The sequence below is a fragment of the Sipha flava genome, unplaced genomic scaffold (assembly GCF_003268045.1).
Source record: "Sipha flava isolate LNK unplaced genomic scaffold, YSA_version1 237_pilon_pilon, whole genome shotgun sequence".
Classification (NCBI taxonomy): Eukaryota; Metazoa; Arthropoda; class Insecta; order Hemiptera; family Aphididae; genus Sipha; species Sipha flava.
Genome location: NW_020272879.1, coordinates 1,215,539 through 1,242,252, shown reverse-complemented (window position 1 = coordinate 1,242,252; position 26,714 = coordinate 1,215,539). Strand labels below are relative to the sequence as shown.

General features: G+C 28.5%; 2 protein-coding genes across 2 annotated transcripts in view; one reads left to right on the top strand and one right to left on the bottom strand.

Annotated features, from left to right (window-relative positions):
* Positions 1–22,740, bottom strand: part of LOC112683886 (eukaryotic translation initiation factor 4E-like) — a 46,446-nt gene extending 23,706 nt beyond the window's left edge. Inside the window, exon 1 of the mRNA XM_025555073.1 lies at positions 22,642–22,740. Coding sequence (XP_025410858.1) covers positions 22,642–22,740 — 99 coding nt within the window. The remainder of the gene's footprint in view (positions 1–22,641) is intronic.
* Positions 22,741–23,727: 987 nt separating this feature from the next.
* On the top strand, positions 23,728–26,407 carry LOC112683885 (leiomodin-2-like). Its single transcript, XM_025555072.1, has 9 exons — positions 23,728–23,895; positions 23,981–24,080; positions 24,416–24,517; positions 24,596–24,706; positions 24,778–24,879; positions 24,954–25,064; positions 25,137–25,298; positions 25,561–25,653; positions 25,749–26,407. The coding sequence occupies exons 1-9, from the start codon at positions 23,728–23,730 to the stop codon at positions 26,405–26,407; spliced, it is 1,608 nt and encodes a 535-aa protein (XP_025410857.1).
* Positions 26,408–26,714: the final 307 nt, after the last annotated feature.

The following is a 26,714-nucleotide window of genomic DNA, read 5'->3' as shown; positions in this document are numbered from 1 at the left end:
TGGGCGAAATTAACGTTCAAATGATTAATTTTGCATTGAATCTTTATATTTGTATCCGATAGAAATGGGCAGATAGACGAATTCTGCCTCGTCTAAGAGGGGAAAATTGTGTAATGGGAGATGTTTAAGCAGTGGGCAAAAGGGTGACAACTAGAGGGAGGTGGCTGAAGACATAGAAAGGTGAAGGAAAATATGTTGTACGAAACTGTTATAGAATTTATGGAAATTCGATAAAAAAAAAAAAAATTTAAGTACTTTTAATACCGGGAAGCGCTTATAATTTTCTTAGAAGAAATATATTTATATAGATAGAAGAAGCGTTTCGAAAAGAGAATTTCGGTTCATGCTAACACATTTATTGTGGCTTTTCGTTCCGTAAATGCATTTTTTCAAGGTAAGTCCGAGAGCCTTAGTAACCATACATAATACACGGTAACCGTTTATTTATTTTTTCGTTTCACTACGCGTAACATGCAGCATGTCGGTGGCGGTGCGGTCCGTAGCGGAGAACGGACGGAAACCTCTAACCGACCGACAATGATTAGCAGAATCACGAATGTGTGTCTGCGCCGCGTAGCCGGGAAAAAGTTTGCCGATAAAGTTATAATAAGTACGCGCGCCGCCGGAACATTTAACCACGCCGGGGCCGAGATAAAAATAACCGTAAAAACTTTTTGGAAAGTGTTGGCGGGCCGACGTAACCATTCAACTCGTGCTTAACAAATAGATGCGTAAATCGACATAACCGGAGTTCTGGGGTTCGTTAAAACTTTTGTTGGTTTTATGCGGAACACACACACACGAGCACGCTCGATGTATACCATCCGGGGTGATGTGGGAGAGGGGAGATAGAGGGAGGGTAAACTATAAAAAAAAGTATATACGCACGGGGTGATATTTTGTAACTCCGTATAAGCCGCGGTACAGCGGATGAGTGCACCCCTCGCGCTGGGTATTATTTTTTTTCCCGGAAAAAAAAAATTCGTATCCATCGTCGGCGGCGGCGGCGGCGGCGGTGGTGGTGGTGGTGGTATCGCTGTCGTGTACCACCGGGTTTCGCTGATTCTGTGCAGACGATTCGCTCAACAATGTATATTTTTATGCATCACGGGCGCAACGAGATACGCAATAATAATAATAATAATAGACACGCGTACGCGCACGTACAATATACAACAGTGGTTCTCAACCGGGGTGACATGGACGTAGTGTAGGAGTGGCACGAAATCTCCAAAGGAAAAGTAAAAAATAAAAATAATTAATTTTAATAAAATCATGTTATATATCATGTAAATAGCATACCTTAAAGTTTGTGTCTTTATCTTTAGATCCGATAAATACGTGCAGTATTTTTATTTGCGAAATCGCTGCATTACCGATTATCTTATTGATTTAATCGTGGTCGTTAGTCAGTTATTTTGCAGTCGCAAAATTATTATAACTCTACTCTAATTAATAATTATAATCTAATTAACTAATAATTATACTCTCTAATAGTTATAACTCAACAACTCTAGAAAACAATATGAGACTAGGTCTTTCCCCCATCAGCCCTCGATTTCCTCAACAAAAACTATCAAGGCCAAATTTCTCATCAGTTTTCATACAAATTGTTATTATTATTATTATTAATTTTTTTTTAATTTGCAAATTTAAACTTTTAATTGTCAATGTTTAATGAACCCTGAAATGTTAGGTTTACTTATCTATTATTTTTCTGTGTACTGTATTTTTTTTTTTTTTTTTTGTTATTTCAAGAAATATTCTTAAATACACGGTTAAGATTATTTATTATTTTGATGTTAGGGTGACGTGGTGTTTTATTCTAGTGGTTAAAGGTGATATGAACGAGAAAAGGATGAGAATCACTGATATACAATACGTGCGCACGTTCTTTTTGATTTTCCATTCAATTGTTCGACTTGTGGCCCCGACGTAGCCATAGCGATGCGTACGGTGTAAATAATAACGTATAGTAATGTATCCCTCCCGTACGCCCACGCTCTCGTGGAATGACAATTTTTTTTCTCAAAAATGTTTCGTTCGCAATTTCATTATAACGCACGGCGAGTGTAATAACATAATTGAAACGAACGAGGAAACTACATATGCTGCTCTAGCGTAACCTAACCTGACGAATCGCGTAGACGTAATTTAAGTCGAGTAGGTTGTTTTTTATTTTTATTTTTTTATTTGTACATTATTTTCCCTTAGCTGTTTGACGTTTTTAAAAGGAATAAGTTTCAACATATTAAATTAACATCAAAATGTTTTACACATATCACTCTGTCCATGTGTACGTATTATTGCATATATATGTGATTAAATAATATTATTTAAGTAACAAAAGTTACACACGATAGTTGTTCATTTTTTGTCGGAATGCATTCTTGTTTTTAGACCAATGTTAATGTATACGTACGCTAAAATCTGCAGTCTATAGCAGAATCACATAGGTCATAATAAACATTCATTTTTTAGACGGGTTTCTAGTAAATGATATCAGTCAAATTGTTTTCCACGGGACAAAAACGCTATTTCCATTACAGACAGGTTACCAGCTTATCCGTTTTAGTCGGGACTACGACTTCAGGCCGAAAACCATAGGGCTAACGATTTACTAGGGTAACAGACAGTATAATAATATTATACCGGCTGGACAGACCGCACTGCCGATGGACCTAGTTAAAATATTAAATATTTTTTTTTAGTAGATTAAAGATAAAAACCGTATTTCTAAAATATATGACTAAATATAAGTATTTGATAGTCATATTTATTAAAAATGTATAGCAAAAATAACATTTTAATTCGTCGTACACAATTGAACGTAGTGTAAAATATTTACCACCTAAAATAGGTTATATATTTATAGATAATAATTAAATATAGTTATTTTTTTTTTTATATGTTGTAGGTTATAATTAATAATGTTATAGTAACTATAAAAAAATATATTGTTATGTCGGCTCATCGATGCGTTCCCGTTTTAGATAGGTATTTTTATCATTTTTATACTTCTATTTTTCATTGTTCTAATGCTAGTGATGGTTATGAATATAAAAATTAAGGTCACATATTTATATATTTATGTATTATAATAATACTATAAATCACTTGTTATGTCTTTTTTTTTTTTTCGTTAAAACGTGACAATATTACACCGTAAACTTATTGGACTCACCCGATATTCAAATAATAACAACGAGAATTACGACAAGAATTCGTGCGTTATGTGATCCATTTTATTATTTCAAAACGCACCGTTTGATATTATATTATTGTACTAGGAAATTTTATGATCTGGAAGTTTGACGTACGTTGAAAGTATTTCACATAAATGGCTGAGAATGAAATATTTGCCTGGCGATCGAGGATCAGAGTTACGTATTTGTTTACGGATGGTAAATAATTCTAGTTTTCATCTACCTCAAATTCGGGACAGATTAGTCAGTCGTGTTAAGTGTATAGCGCGAGTTATCCGTACGCTAGAGGACCGCGTGCTGTAATATTATATTATAAACGAAAATTATTGATTAGAATAGGTTTATATATTTGAAGGAAATAGAACGAGACACGATACTGTACGTACATGAAATATTGACGGTTTAGCCAAAATAAACCACAAGAACAATTTCTACTCGGAGTGCTATAAGTAAATAATATCCAGCGCGTATATCATACTTCATATCACATCTACGTTTTGAAAAATTACGTTAAAAAGAGTTTACAGTTTGATTCACGCATAAGACTTGATATTTAAATAACTATAATATAGTTATAATATACATACTATGTATATTTTTTAAATTACTTGTTATAACATTTATAATAGTAATTTGTGTTGCAATTATTATAAAGCGTTTATTTAAAACTTTATAGGATATGGTTTTGATTAAAGTTATTAAAGTGAACTGAAAATATATTATTGAATTTTTTAACTTTATTTCACCTGTGTCCCGTTTAAAATAAGAATAGTTTATCGTGTTTACCAATAACTTAAGTCAGTCGATTTAAATTTCATAAAATATAACGTTATTATTATAATATTAAATATTGTATACGGTATATCTATTAAATGAATACTTCATTTTTTGCATAAAAAATTTATATTCATACATGGGCGCCCACAGGAAATTTATCAGTAGGGCCATAATTAAATCAAACACCAAAAAGTATATTCAAAAATGTATCCTTAGCAAACAATAAAATATATTAGAATTATACGCACTAGTCGTTATTAAATAAAAACTGAAGTCTTCACAGTTTAATTAATTTTTTCTAGAGGGGGGGAAATGCCACGTATTGCCCCCTTTCTAGGCACCCATATATTCATAGTTATATAGAATTAATAAATTACAAGATTATTAATTTAATCGAATAAAATAAATATATAAAATCAAGTATTCAAGTTCTTGAAAAATGATTTTTTTTTAAAATATTAATAGGTACGTTTTTTGAATGATCACTTTTGGATTCTACCCATTTTTTATATTGTTTTATAACTGTATATGTGGTAACAATATTTTTTAAGATGACATACACAATCAATAATGTATTCACTTTTCAAAATAATATTGTTATTGACACTGCATGATAAATCACATGTTATACTTCTTTAAACCAAATACGAATTTCCAAAAAAATACAGACGTAATAATACAGACGGAATTCACCACATCCTTGTTCGACATCGGAAACACGCACGATTTTAAAGATTTAGATAGACTCGTAGTCAGTGTTGGGAATGGATAATGCAAAATTTATCTTGATAAAGATAAGAGATAATATGTCCAAATTCATCTAGATAAAGATAATAGATAAAAAAATTAAAATATCTAGATAAAGATAAAAGATTATTTCATTTTTATCTAGATAAAAAAAAAGATATTTTCAAAAAATGTTATTTTTTGATCAATATTTCATATTCTAATAATATCTACGAAAACTCAATTATAATCATTATTATCAATAGGTATCTAGGTGTTTAATGTTTATTGTAGTAATGTAGTGTACCATTAAGCAGTATTTTATATAATGTACAATATTTAATGATAGTTAATCACTAAAATGTTACACAAAAAAAAAAAAAAAAAATAAAAAAAAAAAATCGCTCTGTACGTATCAGGATGAATACAGAATACATGACAAATTATTTTAAGTTAACAATATTGTGTTCCATATAATATTAATTTGATGGTTTTCATTATTCTATAAGTAGTTACGACTTTACGGGTTCCAAGAGTGAAGTAATGACTTTTCAGCATATGAATGACATGTGTATACTTAAATCAAATATAATACTTATTAATATAAGTATAATATTTGGAACTTCCATGGAAAAATAAGAAATTAAGTTTAAAAATAACAAAAATATTTTCTCGACATGAAAATACAAATAAAATGTCATACCAAGAAATAATAATTACTTATTAACAATACACGAATTATGATTATGATTACAAAATCTATATGTACTAAAAGAAAGAAAGTCAAGTTATTTATAGAATTTATAATTCAAGAACGGCTGGACCGATTTCGATGATCTCTGATTTGTTGGATTCGTCTCCGTACAAGAATAAAAATAACTCTAATCTTGGCAAGAATACATATAATTATCTAGATTATTAAAAATTTTATCTTAGATGAGTAATTAGATAACTTAGCGTTATTTATTTAGATAAGATAAAAGATGACAAAAAATTTATCTATATAAGTCCCAATACGATTCTTGGTGTATACAATATTATATAAACTTTGGCTATAGTTATCACTTTTTAGGCGGACCGGACATACCGTCGTCAACGTTAAATATCTATTTACCGTAGAATAAAAAAATCTCTACACCTAAACAAGAAAATAATTATTTTTCGTGGTTATTTCCCTTCCCAACCACGTTCGAATATGAATTTATGTTCTTTGCCGGATCTATAAAGCATAATGACACCCGTTGTCACCAGGATACAGTTTATAAAGAGGGTTACCTTTACTTTGAAATCAATTACTGATCTATCCGTACTAGAGAGGGGATCGGGTTGTGAAAGCTATATATTTATGTAATACACCACACACATAATTATATATATATATATATAAATTAGTTACGTGTACTTATTAATTTTCTCGAAAATCCCACTTGCTGGGACTCTGTACGTGACCAGAAATGCGTTTTCCGACATAAAGGCCGCTGTAAGGGCATCGTACCAGTGCGGGGGAAGGGTAGTTGATATGACAATGTCTGTTCGACTTCGGAAACGGAAAATGTAACCGACTCGGTTTTCGTATGAAACGCAAAGTGTTTAACACACGATGTACGCGCAAGGGGTACAATTAGTTGTGGCAGTGAGATTTTTGGTTGAGACTACTTCACTCTGACTCTATCGCTGCCATCCCTTTCTGCCACATCATCATTGACGCGATAATCTTGTAATTTTTTCAGAGCCAAAAGTGTCCATCCGAAAATATTTATTAATTTTTATACAATACCGGAGTTAAGCATTTACGATATTAATTTATATCTGAAGTTCGGTGTTGACCTTCAACACGGTCGTACGTATGAGCGATTGTCCGCTCCGTTATGGCTAGTTCATGACAGCTAGACTCAATTGAACGCATTTTCTCTTAAAAACGGATAACATCACTTCTCCAAAAATTTCCAAACTCAAACAGTGGCTGCCATCATTTCCTAATTCACCTAACCATACAGGACGAAAAAAGACTAGAATTATAAATTATAAATTTATAAATTAAAAGTTATAAATTTACTGTTCCGGCGAACGACGGGGACAGTGAAATCAAATTCGACATTTCTTGTGATACTTTCAATATAATCGACGAATATCACTCACCATAAACAGGACAGCTCAGGGCTCCGCCATTCTATGTCCAATCTTTATCAATATTGCAAACCAAAATCAAAGTCGAGTTACCCTATAGGACTAAGGGTATTCCGTTTCAGTGTGGTAACTGTCAAAGTTACGGACATACCACAAATTACTGCTATCACTTATCACACGTGTTAAATGTGGAGGTAATCACTCCTTAGACATTCCCACTAAAGATAATAGTAGTCCTGCCATGTGTGCCTTTTGCATGGCCAATCATGTTTCCAGCTACAAATGATATCCAATATTTAAACACTTCTTAAACGTAGCAAATTAACTGATATAAAACCATAACATTTTATACATTATTCATGTCCCCTCACCTCAAAACTCCTTTTACATTCACAAAGTTTCCTACGTTTCTATCACCGATTTCAATAATATCCTTTTACATAAAAGTCACACTAATGATAAGTCATTTACTAAGTTTATCTCAGAACTATCTACATTAATAATTTTCATCATTAAACTTCTTATAGCTGTTCTAAATCAACAGCTTATTCTATAGTCTAAATATTATCCATACCTCATTAACTAAATTAGTATAATATTTTTAATCACTGTATATTATGTTAGCTGTAACTTGTTAATTTTTTGGATATTCAATCCACATTTATTTCTTACACTATTTTATAGTATTTAAAATATTATGTTCTCTATTATTATTTGTTATGTATTATTTTTATCTTATGTACCTGTATATATATAATTAAATAATTGTTGAGCTATAATAGAGTAATACTAAAGGCTAATAAAAAAAAAAAAATTAAAAACATAAACTGTACCTACATTTGTACATAGGTATTTGTTTTGGTTAAACAATCTGTTCAATTTATAACATCTGTGATAACTGTATAATCTATAGTATAATAATGTAACTTGACTTAACAGTTAATTAGTAACTGAACTATAAAGCCTAAGGACTTTAATAAACAGCTATAATCAATATCTATTTCAAGAAAAATATTCTGTTTGAATTGTTGTCTGATCATAACATATTTAATACTAACGTGATATATGGCACCAATATTTTTTAAAATTAATACTATGAATATATGTAACACAGTAAGAAGAGCGATACATTAACGATACACATGTGTAAACTATCTAGTATTTTATGATTTAGTGACTAAACTTTGGACTAGATTCTAGTTCATGGTCTTAGAATATTTTGCTTGTAGGTAGACTATAGTTTGAGTCTTGAAAAGATAATAATATTTTTACAATATTTAAATTTTTAAAATAACATACTCGTGTTTCTGTAATATTAAATAAACAGTTGGGATTAAATCTATAGAATATTTTCCTTGTTATCAAAGTATTTCTTATGATAGTGTACAGACACACACAATCGGTGTTAAAATTTGAGTCAATTATTATAGTGTAATAAACCAAGTTCTATGTTTTCTATCAAAAATCGTATAATTGTGTAGGAGATGATTTTCTAAAATAATTCTCGTACACTTATAATTAAATATAAATGATTTACAGTTGTACGAAAGATTTAGATAAATATTGGTGGGATATAACTCTTTTAGATCCCTAATTTACGCCAATATACTAACTGTAAATATTTTAGTAGTATTTACTAACTTTGTGTTTAAATATGTTTGCGTAGTAACATAATTTATCTGTCTTTATAGACTTATACAAAGTATTATAAAAGAAAAAATTAGAAAATATCGATTTAGCGTTTAAAATATATCTTGGAGTAATATTGGCGGGCCATCAAGTGCACACTTTGTTAGTTGACATTTTAGTATAATACGAGTATATTTGATTTAGACATTGAATTCTGAACAAATAATAATTAAAAAAAATAAAAAACGATTGCTGTTTTATATCCCGTTTTAGCATAAAATCGAATAAAATTATGAAATGTGACTTGTTCGGAAAGACATTAATTTTGTTTTGTTAATAAAGTAATTCTTTATGAGTATGTTTAATTCGCACACAAATGTAATTAAAAACTTTAATTTGATATTTGTAGACTTAAATAACATAATACTTTTACACGAGTTGTAAAATTAACTTAAAATGTATTAAAAATTATACCGATCAATAGGAAATGAAAAGTGTTTATTTCAAAGTAAGTCTCATATAATTTTTCAGAAAAATATTGTTTGTTATTTGATGTTTTTCATTCATGTTTCTCTGCCGTATTTCCCACGGGAGTACTGAAGACTAGGGATTTATTAATTTTCACGGGCAATTAAAAATCGTTTTCTCCTTGACTACTTTTAAAAGTAAAACAACAATTACACCATATTTTCCTTAAGTAACGGATGGAAAATATTTTCTTTGTTGCTAACTAAAATCTTGTATTTAGGCTGATAAAGCAGCGCATTCTATGTTCCACTATCGTAGATGTACAACTTGAAAGTTTATTAATCCAAGATAATGGAGTTAGAAGTTTGTAGACACGTGATACTAGATTGTATATAGCTACTATAAAATTTACCTACGTCAAATATTTGAATTACTTAATTTTTTTTAAAAACTTTCTTTTTATTTGTTATACATTTTTAATTACATTATTTAAAGACATTTAAAATTGTTATTTATCATGTATCGAGGCTCATAATAGAAAAAAAATCCTAATCGATTGGGAAAAGAAATCTTAATTGTAAATAGTTGATTAAAAAGTATTTAAAAGTTAATTGTTAAAAATAAGCAAATTTTCAAAAATATCCAACGTTTTTGGAATTCATATTATCCAAAATAAATTTAATATTGAATAATATTATAATTATTTGACTTAAAATAGTTTTTAATTAGGGTTAGTTATTTAAATGATTATAAATATTTTAAACGATGAATTTATTTTTTATTTTATAAAAACATGTAACATACATTAATTTTCATTGATCAGTTTTGTATACTATGATAGTGTAGTTAAATTAGTAAATTATAAAAATAAAACTAGTTTTTATAGTATTCATATCCAATAATTATATGTTACAACTATTATATTTTTTGAATACTTTTGTCGGAGAATTTACATGTTCTACCATTGCATCCATGATTGCTTGTTAAAAATGTTTTAGGAGTGAGACAAAAAAATTCATATGAATTCAAAACATTTTATTATAAGGATAAAATAAATACAAACAAATTTAATACTATTCAGTATTAATAAAAAAAACCTGTAAATTTCTTTGTTTCATTCCAAAAATATTAATAATATCCAAAATTAATTTATCCTTATTCATGTTCACCCTTTCACGATGAATGCTCAACATACCTTGGACCAATATTTTTCGTGGAATGATAATTGTTACATTAAATATATAACATAATATTAACTGTATAATTGTAACAGTTGTGCATTTAATATTTATTTTCTATACTAAATATTATTAATGATAATGATATTTTTAAAAATTACTAGTTCATATTATTTTTCAGGGGGTGAGACGAACGTTTTGCCCTCCTTAATGGACGCCTATGATTATATATATTAATTTAAAAAAAAGGAGATAATTAATTTAGATGTTTGTGCTGTTCATATGTGTACATTTTTTGTCAATAAATATTAGGTATTTTGTCACTTAACTGAACCAATTTCAGTTTAATGTAAATTTTACCGTACATCAAGCAGTGTCATATTATCTCATAGCTAGAGCATACCATATTAGAAGTGTACACCGAGTTAGAGTTAGTGTTTTCTCGAGGAAAATATAACACTCTCTTTGTAAGTGTGAAAGATTTCAGTAAACATAAATAATTAATATTGAAACTGAAACTTAAAAATATTTCATGTATTTAACTATGTAAGGGTAATAGTGTTAAACCATTAATGATAAAAATCATTCTATTGTAAAATGTTTGACGACTCTTTATTAAAGTGTTATAATTAAACAATTAGTTAAGTGTAATATGAAAATGATTATTGATCGCTTTAGAGGTAGAATGAAATAATGTATTTACGATTAATCAGCAGATGAAAACAAAGTCATTTAACCACTCAGAATTTTGAAGTACTTACACGCGGTGAAAACCATTTTATAGAGTGCTAATTCAGCATTTTCCACTTATTGATAAAATTTTAATTTTGAGTTTAATCACAAAATTGAATACTTTTATTATTAAATAATAATTGTTGTTCACATATTATTTAAGTATCCAAAAATATCGAAAAATATTAAAAAATTTTAAATAAAATTATAGGCTGGTTTGATGTTTTTTTTTTTTTTTTTAATTTGCCTTTGGATGGTTTGATGTTAGTTATCTTATTTTTTAATTAATATTAATGTTCCTTATTTAGAAACTATTGTTAGGTAACATTTTTTTTCTATATAAAACATAATCAAACAAATTATGGTACTGAATCTACGCCAATTAATATGATTCTTTTTTTGTAAATTGTTATGCACTGTAGTATAACATTTTCATACTTATGGTACTGTAAGATTTCGGGCGTTTATCTCTACTAATATTTAATATTGATAAATTCTACCAAATTTAAAAAGAGGTATCATTGAATCATTGCAAACAGTTTTGAGTGAAAATAATCACCTCATACAGAGCTTCAGATTTAATCTAGAATCAAGGTCCTTTGATGAGTTGCAAAGCTTTAAGCTAATTATTCACCCTGATTGATTTCTTCAAGGAGAACACAGAGGTCAATATAATACACCTACAAACGATGAAGTAGCTGTATTATTAGTTAATGAAGATAATGATCCCAGAGATATAGTTCTGCATAGTCGGGGTAAACATTTGTGTCAAGTTTCCGAATTGAATATATCTTATGATGCATTGCAATAACCATTAATGTATACTAAGGGTAAAGATGGATATCACATTAATATTTTACAGAAAAATAACTAAAATCGAACAAAAACTGTCTACTGCATCTAATTTTACTCTTAAATATTTATGGTTAGAGAAACAAGTCTAAATCACCTACATTATTACAATACCTTTTGTTTGCCGTTTTCATTCACACGACTTCATTTTCCTATTAAAGTTTCTTTTGCAATTACGATTAACAAAGCTCAAGGTCAATCATTTAGGTACGTTGACGTAACAATCTTCATTCAGAGTGCTTTTCATATGGAGTACATGGGATTTTCTCAAACTGCAGACCCCAAAATCATCTAATGATTTTTATTTCAACAGGAGATAGGAAAAAAACATTTTATACTCAGTAGTTTTATAAAATTTTTATTATATCATTTGTTATCAACATTTTGTCATTATAAACATATTCATTGCTATCAACAACAAATTAATTAGCGTTTCTTTTGTATCTGTATTAATTTTAATAAAAATATAATTATCATTAATACTGCTAGAAACATTTCAACAGGATTTCATTAACCGATTTTTTTATAATTACTTGCCGATCACATTAAACGATAAAATTTGAATAAAAAATTCTACATATTATCGGGCATATCCCAGTTAAGTTTCAGATAATATTTATGATAAAGATAAACAACTAATTGGGTCCAATTATAAAAACAATAACATATGAGTTCGGTCCAACTAAATAAATTATAACATACTTAGTTTGGTTCGACCACTACGACGATAAAATCTGTAACTTACAAGATACACTTGATAATATTAACAAATTAATAGATTTGAATTTGTAAAAGCTATATCATTTAAATTTTTACCAATTGTGTAAACTTTTATATTTTTAATAATTTTATTTATTTATTTACCATATACAAGTATTTTAATTTTCAACTAATAATTATACACCATATATTAGAAACTTAAAAAGAAAATCATACTGGTATTCAAATTTTTAGGTAACTGAAAGTCTTAAGTCAGTAGAAATGAGAAGCGACATTTTTTTTATTTAGATTTAACTAGAGTAGTACTTATAAAATCGTAGGACCCAACTAGTGTACTACCTGAAAAATACTGGGATTTAATTAGACTAAATAAGGGTCTTCGGGACCCAACTAGTAAACGCCGATGTCATCGTCCGAAGGCAAAATAAACATCCAATCACGGGCGAGGCCGTGACGGGTCAGCTAGTAAATAAATAAATAAATAAATAAAAATTGTTCTAATAATATTATTATACTTATTGGAATCAACTATTAACTAACAATAATTATTATGTAACACAATTACACAATATTGTATTTTAAGTTTTTCGATTGTTTAATTAACTATAAGAAGTTAACAAATAAAATGTATAAGTATAAATAAAATATAACTCAATAAGATATTATGCATATATGCATATTATGCATACTATATGCATATACAACACTATAACTACACTTATATTTTTAAAATATTCACACTTTATTATTATTTAAATTAATTAATTTTACACCGTGAAAATTGCTATTAAATATTTAATACTTAATAATTAAAACACTCGTACTATAAATATTAATACAAACAAAAATAATATTTTTCAATTTGTAGATTAATTTAGGATATTTGATTAATATATTTAACCTAGTAATGTTTATTTTATGGTTTCACTCGCTTTAGTGTGTTCAAATAAAATCCTATTATCCAATGTGCTTGGTGTAAAACCACTATATTTATGACCTCTTTGGGAAGGATGAAAATCCATTTTAAGTTCGCTTCGGTACGTCTATCTTCCTTCTTCCCCTTAAATAACAATCCAGCGTTGCCCGTAATTCTTAATTAAATATTAATTTCGAATCTACTCTGTAATTTTTGAAATTCACCAGTCATCTAGATAAGCCAGGTTTTATTGCTCTCAACACAAATTATTGCTCATTGTCAAAAATTAATTATAACATAAGAGAACAAAAAATGTAAAACAAAAAAAACTATGCTTGGTAATGACTAGTTATAACGAATGACAGCGATAATTTCAAGGGACTTTCGATACAATACAGAGAGAGGGGGAAATCCGGTGTATTTGTTGTTTGTTATAGTCAAAGGGTTCGCTGCTGTTTTCCTTGTTTCCAATCACATTCCATTGGTGAAGACACTCAAAACAATAAATCTAACCCAACTTTTGTTCAACATTGTATTTTTTAAATTTAATCATTTACATAATATAAATAATGCCATAATAACGTACACTAAGTCATACAGATTTTCACGGCTTAAACATTATTCAGTTCTAAATAACTGTTCTAGGAAGTAATTATTTTAAATATAAAATTACTTTATATTTGTTATTAACTGGTCATGAGAGGCAGTGAATAATAGTTGTATGTAGTTGTAATACAATAATATTAAAGTCAAAACATTTTCATTACTTCCTGATGATAACTTTCAGCGGTGATTTTATTTATTTTTTAATTTAACATTAATTTATATGTTTTAATGTCCATATAATCTCACGTATTAAAATCAATGAGCTCTTTACTTATAACCTAAAGAAAAAAACACTACGCACTTGTATAAACATTAATCACTATTCAGCTAGTATAGCTATGCTTTGTATGATGATGCTGATTTGAAACTAATAATATGTAAAATTAGTATTTTTGCTGGCAGAAGATCCGTTAATGACGTTAGTCCAAACAAATTGACATATAAACTCCAAACATTTGTCAATATTTTGCAAATTATTTTCAAATAATTGCAAATTTATTTATAGAATTTGCAAATCATCCCCCACTAGGCAATAAACATTTTTGATTGGAGGAGGGGGCTAACTTTTTGCAGCCTCACCAAGTTGACCGATTTAATCAAAACCAACACCAATATTTTGTAAAATAATTGCAAATTGTTTTTTACGATTTGTAAATAAAATCTCAATAAATAAAATAAATAATAGTAAATAAAATTTTGACGATTTTTTTGTGAATTTTTGCCAGCCTCACCAACATTACCGATTTACTTTTTCAATCTCAGATAATTTTGGATAGTTTATTTGAATTTACAATATTTATACATAGATCACGAAGAGATTTGTTAATTATACAAATTTGTAATTTCTGCTTATCTTTTTGTTAAGACTGTCTTTTTAAATAATTACCAGTTTACATGCAGCATATGAATAATCACGATTTATTTATTAATTTACATATTTGTATAACTTCTATTTCATTATCATGATTTAAATTTACTCTTACTTGAATACATACATAAATAAATTTGGATGTATTTTTATGTTACTTACATCAAAATGTAAGTCAAAACACCGGGTATATTTTTTCCGCAAGTCATTATAAACGTCCTAAATTCTGTCGATGTGCCTAATTTGAACAATATAATGTCTGGGGATATATGCCACGACTCCATACAATACATACCTAAAAATTAAATAACATTAATTATATTCATAGTTAAATTTTCATCCTAACAACAATTAGATAATATTATAATTTATAACTTAATAAGACTAGATTATTATTATACATTATCTTCGTGACTGAACAGTTACTTCAACTGAAATGTCTATTAACAAAGAGTACAATGGTGCTCATGCATATTGGTTTGAATAAATAATTGGTTATGGATTATTACTTCCCCAATAACTTTATTGTTACAATTCGGACTTATAAATGATTTTTCTTGGACATACATATCAATCTTTTTCAAGGTTTATATACTTAGGGATCAGTCGAATAATTATTTTTAGTGAGATAATTATTCAGATCCTTACCAGTTTCATTTGTGTAAACATTTACTTGTGTATCTGATGGCTTATCTTTTAATAAACTTGTTAGTATAAAAATTACATTGCATTCAGCATTTATTAATTTAACATCGGTTATACCTACATATTCTTTAAATATACTTTTTAAAATATTTAGACGTTGTTTTTAAATAGTCATACTAGTTTCTTTAAAAACAAGATTCTTATAAAATACCAAGAATTCGTTAATGCTCATTATCATTAAAATAATTGGGTGTCTTTTTTATTAATGTTATTAAGTAAAGTCTACTTTATTCCGAAGGATTAGGTTCAGTTTTTTCTTTGTCTATTATATATATATATACAGGCCCTTATTTAGGGAGGCGCACAGGTAGGAACATGCCCAGGGGCGTCAAGTCTCAGAGACGGCAAAATATTTTGGCAAAATTAATTTTAAAAATTATGTACTTAATGAAAAAAAAAAATAAAACAATAAAAAAAACAAAATAGTATATTTTATTGTGTTATAATTTGTAAATTAAAAAAATTTGTATTTTTATTATATTATAATTTTTTAATTAAAAAAAAGGAAATTGTATGTTTTATCATGTTATAATTTGTTTAATTTGTTAATTAAAAAAATTATTAAACAATTTTCATTTATAAGTTATATTTTAATATTAAAGAGTCTTGATTAAGGACGAAATAATAAGTGTTATATTATTATTATTTATATTTTGAGGGGGGCATAAATTATATGCTCGGGGGCGACAAATTTTTAAATATGGGCTTGTATATATAAACATAGGTGGACCCAGAGTTTTACATTTGAGTGTGACCTGTCAATTTTGAAATTATTTTATTTAAATATAAAGGGGAGGTTATAAACAATTAAAAATTATTATTGAACACAAAGTTAACGATAATAATATAATTTTACCTAGTGTCTGTGAGTTCCTTGATTCACAGCACGTTGAATGAAATCAGAAATATCAAAATTATTATTTTGTCAGCGCTGTGTTTGTTTCCGAAAAAAGGCAATTTTTTAGCCAAACTACCACCATTATTAAACTTCTATTAGAGCGAGATTTTCATTTCGACGATAATAACATTGAATATAATTTAACAATAATAAATTATTATTCCTACAATTTATATGCAACAAGTCCCGAACCCTAATAATAATAAACAAGAACGTATAGACCATGTTATAATAATTTAAATTCTAAAAATAAAGGCTTCGTTAATAATGTAAAATAACGATTGGTAAAAAATACTTGTAATTATTATTTCAGACTTATTCTGAACACTTGCAAAATTACTTACAAAAAACTAAAATTTAATTAATGTTTATGTATATTCTTTATAGTTATTATTCAAATTTTTTATTCACATCATTCGCATTAGAGTATGCCAAGGTACACCCGTCACACCCGTAGATCCGTCTATGTATATACTTGTATATATATATATATATATATATATGATTTTTGAAAATCACGTTTGCTTGTAGAGGTTAATAAGAGCTTGCAACATTGAATATAAAACTCCTTTTGTCTTTTTTTTTTTTAAAAAAAAATTTTAGCACTTTAAACGGCAACAATTTTTTATCATACATCGATTCTTAAATAAAACGGAGATATTTCAGTAATTTTATTGGTTATCAACGTAAAATATTTAATTATATACATTCGTAAGTCTAATTCTAACCTAACTGACCGTATTATTATTATATATCATAGATATATAAATGGTTGTATTAGTGAAATCATTTAGGGAAGACCCATAAGTGTTAAGTGTTATTATGACGTCAACACCATGTGCATGATGTATGATTTTGGTCGGTCTTCGACAAGAAAAAACCATTTGTTCATTAATTTCATGTATTTGAATTAATTCTTTTCAACTAATCAACCATTTAATATCATTTTTTAAAACTTAAATGAATCAACGATATTAGCGTAATATATTTAAAGATGATTGTAAAATATACCTTCTTTCCAATAACCACTTCTTTACTAGAAAATTCGCTCTTAACTAGAAAATTCGTAAAACAATCGCTAAAATCAGAGATTTGATTTAAAAATTGTATAAACGAATTTGCAATTATTTTGCAAAATATTGGCATAGGTTTGGAGTTTATCTGTCAACTTGGTGGGCTAACTTCATGAACGTGTGGAAGACTACCGTGTCATGAAACGATACCGTCTCCGATCGCAGAATCGGGTAAAAAATTCTAGAATATTGTACTGTAATAACCCGCAGCGCTGAGCAAAAGGTAATTTATAACGAGCGAATGGATTTTCAATTAGTTTATTACAGTTTAAGAGGTAGATAGATGGTTTAATCATACTACGAATGTTATGTACATGGAAGAGTAGGGTCGAAATTAGCGTGGTACTACGTTCATATCTGTGTAAAATTCAGAAGTAATTAACCTTTTACAAACTACCTGGTGGAAAATGTTATACAAAATGCTTTCGATCTATAAAAATGTATAGTGACCACGTTGTTTCGTGTACAAAAAATAATTCATTACTTCCAATCAAGACATTATATTGCGTTGTGTGTAAATAACGCGTATACAATAACGTTAAGAAATTTTATTTGTTTTTGCTTTTGCAAATGATTTTGTATATTAATTTTTAAACACATCGTATAATTAAAAATAGTAAGTATTATATATTTTGTTCAGTGGCGTAATTAGAGCTTTGATAAACCGTGACAAAATAGGAGTAATCCAGCGGGCTTGGTTTTACAAAGACTCATCTTGCTAATAGGTAATAAATAATTAAAACATATCACTATCATTACATACTCGTAGTATAAAACAAAGTCTCTTCCCTTTGATTTTTTTCGATTATACTTAACCGAGTTCCTATTCACTGCGAAGGAACATATTGAAATTTCATTAGTTTTTTTTAAAGGCACATCAACGTTTTTTTTCCTTCATTTATTCTTAAATATAGGTGATATAAATAATTATTAAAATTAAAGAATTATTTTTCATAGCTTCTCATAAGAAATTTAGTTATTTAATTGACTGAGCTATTGACTATTATTGTAATTATTATTATTTTTATTATTATTATATTTTTGTTTTTATAAGTAACGCACAGTACAATACACCGAGTACACAGGTCAGTTGAAGCAATCGAATTTATTTTAGAAAAAAAATTTACTGTACTTGTGCCTTTCTCGACATAAGCGTTTGATAGAGTTTGGTACGATGGTCTACTTTTCAAATTAAAAAAAATATTCTCCCTCTCGTTATACTTGTTGCTAAAACCTTATTTAACAAACCATCACTTCCATATCAGGATTGGATCTTCAGTTTCAAAAATTGAATACATTTTCGCTGATGTTCCTCAGGGTGGAATACTTTTCTGCTTTTTATTTTATATTTACACATCAGAACAGCTTATCTCCCAAAATACCATAGTAGCCCATTATGCGGATGACAAAATCATAGTTTTAATAGACAAAAATCCTCATATTGCTTCTGCAAAACTCCAAACTCATCTAAATTTAATGTTAGAATGGTACACAAAATGGCGAATTAAACCAAATCCGAATAAGTCAGTACGTTCACTTTGTATCATTCTTTCTGTCCAAATGTCTCTTTATATAATGTTCCTATTCCAATGTCTAACACAGTTAGATATTTAGGACTTAACTTGGATAAACGACTTACTTGGAACGCCCATATCCGTATCAAGATACTTGCATTAAATGCTCGACTCTGCAGGTTACAAACAATAAACGTTCTAAATTAAAAATTAAAGTTCTTTAGTATAAAACACTTCTAAAACCAATGTGGACATATGGTCTTCAACTATGGGGCGCTATAAGCTATAAAAGTATCTAATACCAACAAAATCCAACAGTTCCAAAATATAGCTCTTAGAAAAATTATAAATGCTCCACCCTTTGTGTCTAATTACACCCTACATAAAGACCCTAAAATGAAAACTGTGACAGAGAGGAAGATGCGCAATTTTACAAACGCTTCCATAATCAACTTCAAACCCACCAAAATTCATTGATAAAGAACCTCTATATCCAAACTATACCGGGGAACTGCGGGCGTCGTCTAAAAAGAAACTGGTACCGTGACTTGTTATTAAAAAAAATAATAATAATAAAAAAGAAGAAAACGGGGATATAGATTCTAGATATCGTTAATTCCCAGCCGAGTCTGTGTGAGATCACTGTGTGAATACAATTTTACTAAATGTAATATAAATTAAATTTTAAAATGGTTTGTAAAAAAAAAAATTTATTTTAGAACTGGGAACTATTTTCTTTCTGTCTTCCATCAAACTAGGAATGTTTAAGAATTCATTTTCTTTTTGACAAAATGAACCTAAACGTGAACTAGTTTCTTTTTTAAATGAACTGTCCATGTACAGGAAAATTCTAGAATAATTACTTAACAAATAAGCCAATTTCTACTGTCATTGTTAATTTAAATTTGGCATAAGCAGTAGTGAACCAAGATTCATTATGTAGCACTTGTATTAAATTGATATACTTATCAGTATATTAAAGTTGTAATTTTTATTTTAGTGTAGGAAATGATTTAAATAAAATCAATAAATTGTTTTTTCATCAAATTTGAAGAAAGCTATAAATAGAGAACCGATTTATATGTAAATGTATATTTTTATTAAAACGAGATATTTAAGATTCGATAAGAAATGTTTAAGATTTAAATCATTCCTATTAAAATGATGATACTTTTATTTTACATATTTTTACATATTTTGGTATAATTAATATTTTTACATATTTCACTAATTTGTAAATATTTTTAAGCATATTTTTATCATTTCATCATTCATACGTCTTCTTCGTACGAAAATACAAGAAATTATTTCAAAATTAGATCCAGAAACTTCTATCGCTATTGGAAAAGCTTAAAATATTATGTGCAAAACGAAACATTGCAAATAATTTAATTTTAATTAAAAATAAATCAACAAAATTATTAATAAAAATAATGTCCCCAAATGATAGTATGCAAATTGTTGAATTAGCGATTAAAAATCGTAAGCGGACCAATAGATTTTGTAAAAAAGAAAATTCATGCTGTTACAGAAAAATATTCCAGGCTATATTGATTTTAAAACAATCAATGACATAATGAGTGACAAATACCCTTCTGAAAATTTGGAATTATCGCTTTCTGATAGTATGCGCTTGAAATATGCTTTTAATACATCGGTTAATGTGAAACGATAATTTAGCTGTTTTAAAATATTTTGATACCTTATAGGTGACATTTAAAATTTGATAATTAAAAGATATTTTATTAATTCAATGCGAAAAATCATTTTGATAATTTAATAATAATAATGATTTTTTTTTTTAAATTTTTTTTCCCCACATATTTGAATGTTTTTAGCACATATTTTACAAATTATACATATATATATATATATATATATACATATGTACATATTTCTGTATTTTTATTACATATAAATCCATTCTCTAGCTATTAATAATGAAGACTGAAACTATACCTCAACTGAATTATTAATTTAGATGTAATCATTAAGTTCTTCGGAAACACTATATTTTCGTTGCAATGGTGTTCTTTTCATACAAGTCTCTTATTATTATCCTCGTCTTAACTGACAGCTGAAATTATTTTGTCAAAATGTACTATTCGGAGACTACGGTACTTTCGATTAGAGAATATATTTAATGTAAGATTAAAAAACTTAAAAATTAAAATATCTCAAATTTTAGATACTCCATTAAATATAACGTAAATGATGGTAACAAAAATAATAATTGTTCTTTATTTTAATTAGAATAAAATCCAAAGTATTTAATATGAAAGGTTATAACTATTGATAAATGACTGCATCAAGTAGAGAGGTTAGGGTAGGGAAATAACACTGTAAAAATCTAGACTAATATTACAAAAATATCACTTCTACATTTAACTGTAAAACGTTTTGCGTATAGGACTGAACAATAAGCTATCACCGTACAACCAGCGTTAAAAGTTTATATTCGACGTATAGTGTATTAGACATTAAGTCCTTCATTAATAATTAAAATAAATATAGCTACATACAATAGACTTGAAAATACTTGAAGATTTATTCAACGCAGGAGTGGCTGAATATTTATGGTTAAAAACGGCCAATGTAGACTACATCGTAGATACATTAATTTTTATCATTGAAATACCGCATAAATTGATGGTTGTGAGTTTGAATAGTGAACATTTTAGAATAGGTGACATTGTTTATAATCCAATAACAGAAACATTATTGGAATATTTGACAATCGACAAGTGACGATTACATTACATAATACTACATACATAATCCAATTCAATGTGTTACATTGATAAATTATGTTATGTGCAGTGGCGTAACTAGAACTTCGACTGTTCGTGAGAAAATAATCCATTGGTCTTACAAATAACCACCCCTGCTAATAGGTAATTATTATTCAAAAACTTATATAATATACAATTATGAATATTATCACTTTTTATCATACATTATATGCATCTTATTATTTTGGTTTAAATAATACAAACAAGGGAATAATATTTTTTTAAATAAATAACTTTTTTTTCGAAGAAATATTCTATTTTTTTATGAGATTTTTTTCATCCTTGCATTTGCTTCAGAAAACATTTATAGATTAAATCTTTGAAGTTAACCTCTCGAGCAATTACTTTTTTGATTGACAGTAATTCTAGGCCAAAAACGATATTCTATACTGAATATATCGATAACGAATCGGGTAATCGACAGTAGCAAATACGGTTTCCTATATGTTATACTTTTGTATATTATACATAAAAATATTGAACTAGAAGTTATACTATTCAAAATAAGGAGTGTGTTTCCTTGTTTCTCATCCAAAATTATAATTATATTTGTTTATGCATATACACGTTCGAATCGTCGTGAGAGTTCATTAGCGGCCTCAACGGTTTTATTATTATTATAAAAATATTATCTTATGTAAATTATGTATATGTTGCGCTATGCACCATGTACTGTGCATCCGTATCTTTGTTTTCGTTTTCCCTGTTTGTTAATTATTTTAATCGTGTTATTTTTGTATTTTTGTAAAGTGTCGATTGTGATATCGCGCTGCCGGCACAGTCTTTCGCCCACCTTTTCGTTTTCGTCGTTTTTCCGTTCATTGTCTCGCTGTCGTCGTGTTGTGCACAACAACTTTGTTTTTCGTTCCCGTTTTGCAACAATCTTTTCCAGCAAACCACATTTTGTGATGTTTTTTGTGTTCGGTTTTTTTGATCACTTGACCAACGGCCATTGTGATTAACGTGGTTTCTATCTTTGTCGTCTTCGTGTATTGCAAACGGGAATTGAATTTTCGCGTTAGCAGTTGGTGATTTTCGATCGCACGTACGCGGGTTCAATCTGTATTTTTTATTGAATTTAGTCTATTACTTACGGAACCCGGTACGGTAGCGTAAGTGTAAAACCAGTCGAAGGTCCCAACTGTTATGTGAGTATTGGAAAACATTTTCGAAAAACATTTTCGTTTTGTGTTAAGCCGCCAAGGCAATAATTGTCGAATTATTTTAAAATAATTAAATTTTACGAGAACACAATTATTGGTATAAAATAACAATATACTAAAAAAATATTAAAAACATAAATTTGAAAGTCCAATATTAATATTAGATTGTTTGAAACACTTGTTATCAAAAAAAAAAAAATAAATATTAAGGTGGATGATCTGCGAGTTTGAAAATATTATTATTAATATCATTATGGATAAATATTCTTGACAAATAATAAAACTACTCTATGTAATATTTACTGTACGGCTGTACGTGAATAATTTATAATGCACACCATTATCATCCTCAGTTTTGATAAATGATTAAATCCGTTAGGTAGCATGAATTTAATCAACTAAAAAATTGTTCAGTTGTTTCAAGTTTAACAAATAATTATATTTATTGGCTGGTTTGAATTAAAAAAAAAATGTAAAATTCAATCATCTGGTACGAATAATTATTCAATTAGTCGGTATCGTGGAAACAAAATCAACAAATTGTGTTTTCATCAACAATCTTAACGAACGAATATATTTATTCACTAATATTGGCACGTTAAGAGATATCTGACCTCGACTTGCTATATAATATTGTCTTATAGTATTTAATAGTAACTTTTAAGTTTCTTTTTGTATTTCATGTGATTCGACTCTTACTCCGCTGTAATTATATCAGTTTAATATACAACGAGTATTTATCTAATCGCACGAAAAGCAATATCAAGTGTTGTGAAAATGAAAAGTCAGCTAGAAGAGTTTTACAGTTCGGAGATTTCTTGTCCAGATAACAAGACCGTCAACCATCGTAGGTCCAGTTTGAAGAAATCTTTTTTGAAACTGCCTCGATGGATTTACGGTAAAATAAAACCGAAGAAAAACCAAACACCCGACGAAGAATTCAAGGTCAGAACAATCATAATGAAACAAAACGTTCTTAGATTTTTTGAATGATTTATAACCAGAGTATATTTTGAATGTATCTATAAAGATCGACGGTGAAAATGATTTGGCCGCAACGACGGGAGAAGTGTCAAAAAAACATACTCCCAGGAAGAACAGCTGCGGTGATGGCGATCTGGACACTGCCGGTAATATATGATATACGTTTTACGTAACACGAACTAGTTATTTTGACGGTTTCTATTACGTATTCGACTTTACCCTGAACTATTATAACAACGAAAATATGAGATATAATAATCGCATGAAACCAACGGTTAATATTGTTTTCCGTCCATTTAAAATCTAATGTAGGAGAAGAAACAAACATTATTGGCGATACCGGAACGAAGGCCGAACTAGATGCGCACCACATGGCTTTGGATAACACCATCATAGGTAGAATACGATAAAACTTTAACAGTTAAACTTTCAATTTTTTTTATTTTTTATGTTTTAATAACAATTTAACGACGGTGGTTAGTTGTGACCAAGCTTTATAAGGCTAATATTCATATGGCGAAAGAATTAGCGTTAATGAAAGAAGGACAGTGCTTATTCGAACAAAAAATACAAGCCATTCATGGTAAAGAAGATAATAATTATATAACTATATTAAATTAATGAACAAAATGTTTGCGATAATTTCCATACAAATATGCAGATTTTTACTCGGTGGAAATAACAAACAAAGATGCCAATTATAACCAGGTAGTGAAAGAGTTGAAAAGTTTAAAGGAAAAAGTTATGAAAATCACGAGATCCGGTGTACAATGTAATTATATAAAAGAAAAATATGCGTACAAAGAACAACGAGGAATACTATATTCTTATCTATGTTTATAGTTGTCGAACCTGAGGACGATAGCAAAATGTACTTGGTCAATGAATTGGATCGTATACAGGAAAAAAATTGTATTATGGAACAAAAGTTGTCAGAAATTAGCAGTACGGTTTTATTATTAAATTAAAATGTTGATAAAATAAAAACTTATAATATTTTCCTGGCACATATTATACAGGTTTTCTATTGCAATCCATGAACAATTATAAAAGCGACTACAACAGATTTGAGGAACAATTAAAAACTTGTATGCAATTGAGTGTTAAAAATTCGACAGACAAAGTTAATTGTAATTAAATTCACCATAGTCATATTGTTTACTCAATTAAAATAAAATATAATACAAACTTATACGGTTTAGCTATTGTAGACTTGAATGATAAGATCGAGAAGCTACAGAAAACGGTGGACGAATTATTAGTTGAAAAAAATGCGTTAGTCAAAGCAAACAGTAGTTTATCATTAATGGCTGCAGCAGAGATCAACAGCTTGAAGACGAAAATAGCTATGGTTCAGCGCAAATGTATTTTCATCGAATTATATACATTTTTTTTTTCTCTATTAAATTTGAAGTATAAAAACAAAATACACCCGAATCTAGGTAATGGATCAAATAAGGCGAAAAAAAAACAATACCAAGACTAATATTAAAAACAAGAAAAATTATATGAAGAAAAATATCAATGACATAAAAAGGATTTTACAAAATTCAGAAAGTAACGTTTAATTTATTTTCTATATCTAAGACAATAATAATTACTTAACACATATTATATTGTTCATAGTACGTCTAGAACGTAGAGATTTAAAGAACGAGAGAACTGATCATTACAATCGAAAATATGATAAACTGAAAATGCGACTCTGCATGATTGAAAGTTAGAACCGATATATATATATATATATTAAATCGGTTATATTATAAATAACCTTGAATTGCATTTCTACTTTAATTATTATAAATAATTCGCAGAAGAAATGATACATCGATCGGAACAGTCCATGCAGAACATGGTAATGATGTCAACTGCGTGTTTGAGAAGAGGAAATGATCAACAAACGTCAAACATTGTTTACGATACAAAAGTTCAACCAGCATCTTTTTCACCACGAGCACAAGAAACTGCATCTCATTCGAGATCACCATCAATCACTCCAGGGCCTCCGCCTCCACCTCCATTTACACCTCCGTCACCACCTCCACTTACACCTCCCCCACCACCTCCACCAATAGCAAAATTACCTCAAACGAAACAATATCAACAATATGTAATAAATGATGATTTATTAAAAGACATGTATAAGCAGCTGAGAAAACCTGGTAGTGAAATTAGGAAAATACCAAAGCGTACAGATATGAAAATTAATTGTTCAGCCACAACAATCTCTGAACAAACGAGTACTCCATCGGAACCAGCATTACCAGTGACTCAAGATCCTCAAATTGCAACAAATTCTACCCGACTGGAGCCTGTATTATCGCAATCAACAGAAGAAACTCTATTAACTCCTCCATCGCCACACGCACCTGAAGTACCACCAGCTTTTCCGTTATCAGAAGAAATTCCAAAACTTCAAACTACTCCGTCGTCAGAATTATGTGAATTACCATTATCTTCTCTATTTCCGTAAGCACTTGAAGAACTCTGTTAGGAACAACCTGAGCCGTTTAAATTAGGCCTTTACGCGTCTCCCATGCCATTCCAATAGCCCTAGTCTACAAACTCTATTTCTAGTGACTTGTTCATATCTAATTTATCCAGCTTTTGGAGCGTGTAGATCAGGCATGTGAAACATGTTAGTATTTTTTTTCGATATGCTTGGAGAAACGTTTCTATAGCTCCCACACTATTTAACAAATTTCTTTTAAATTTAACTCGTATCATTTCTAATTTTTACTATACAAATTCATACAAATTCCATACTAAATATTAATGCA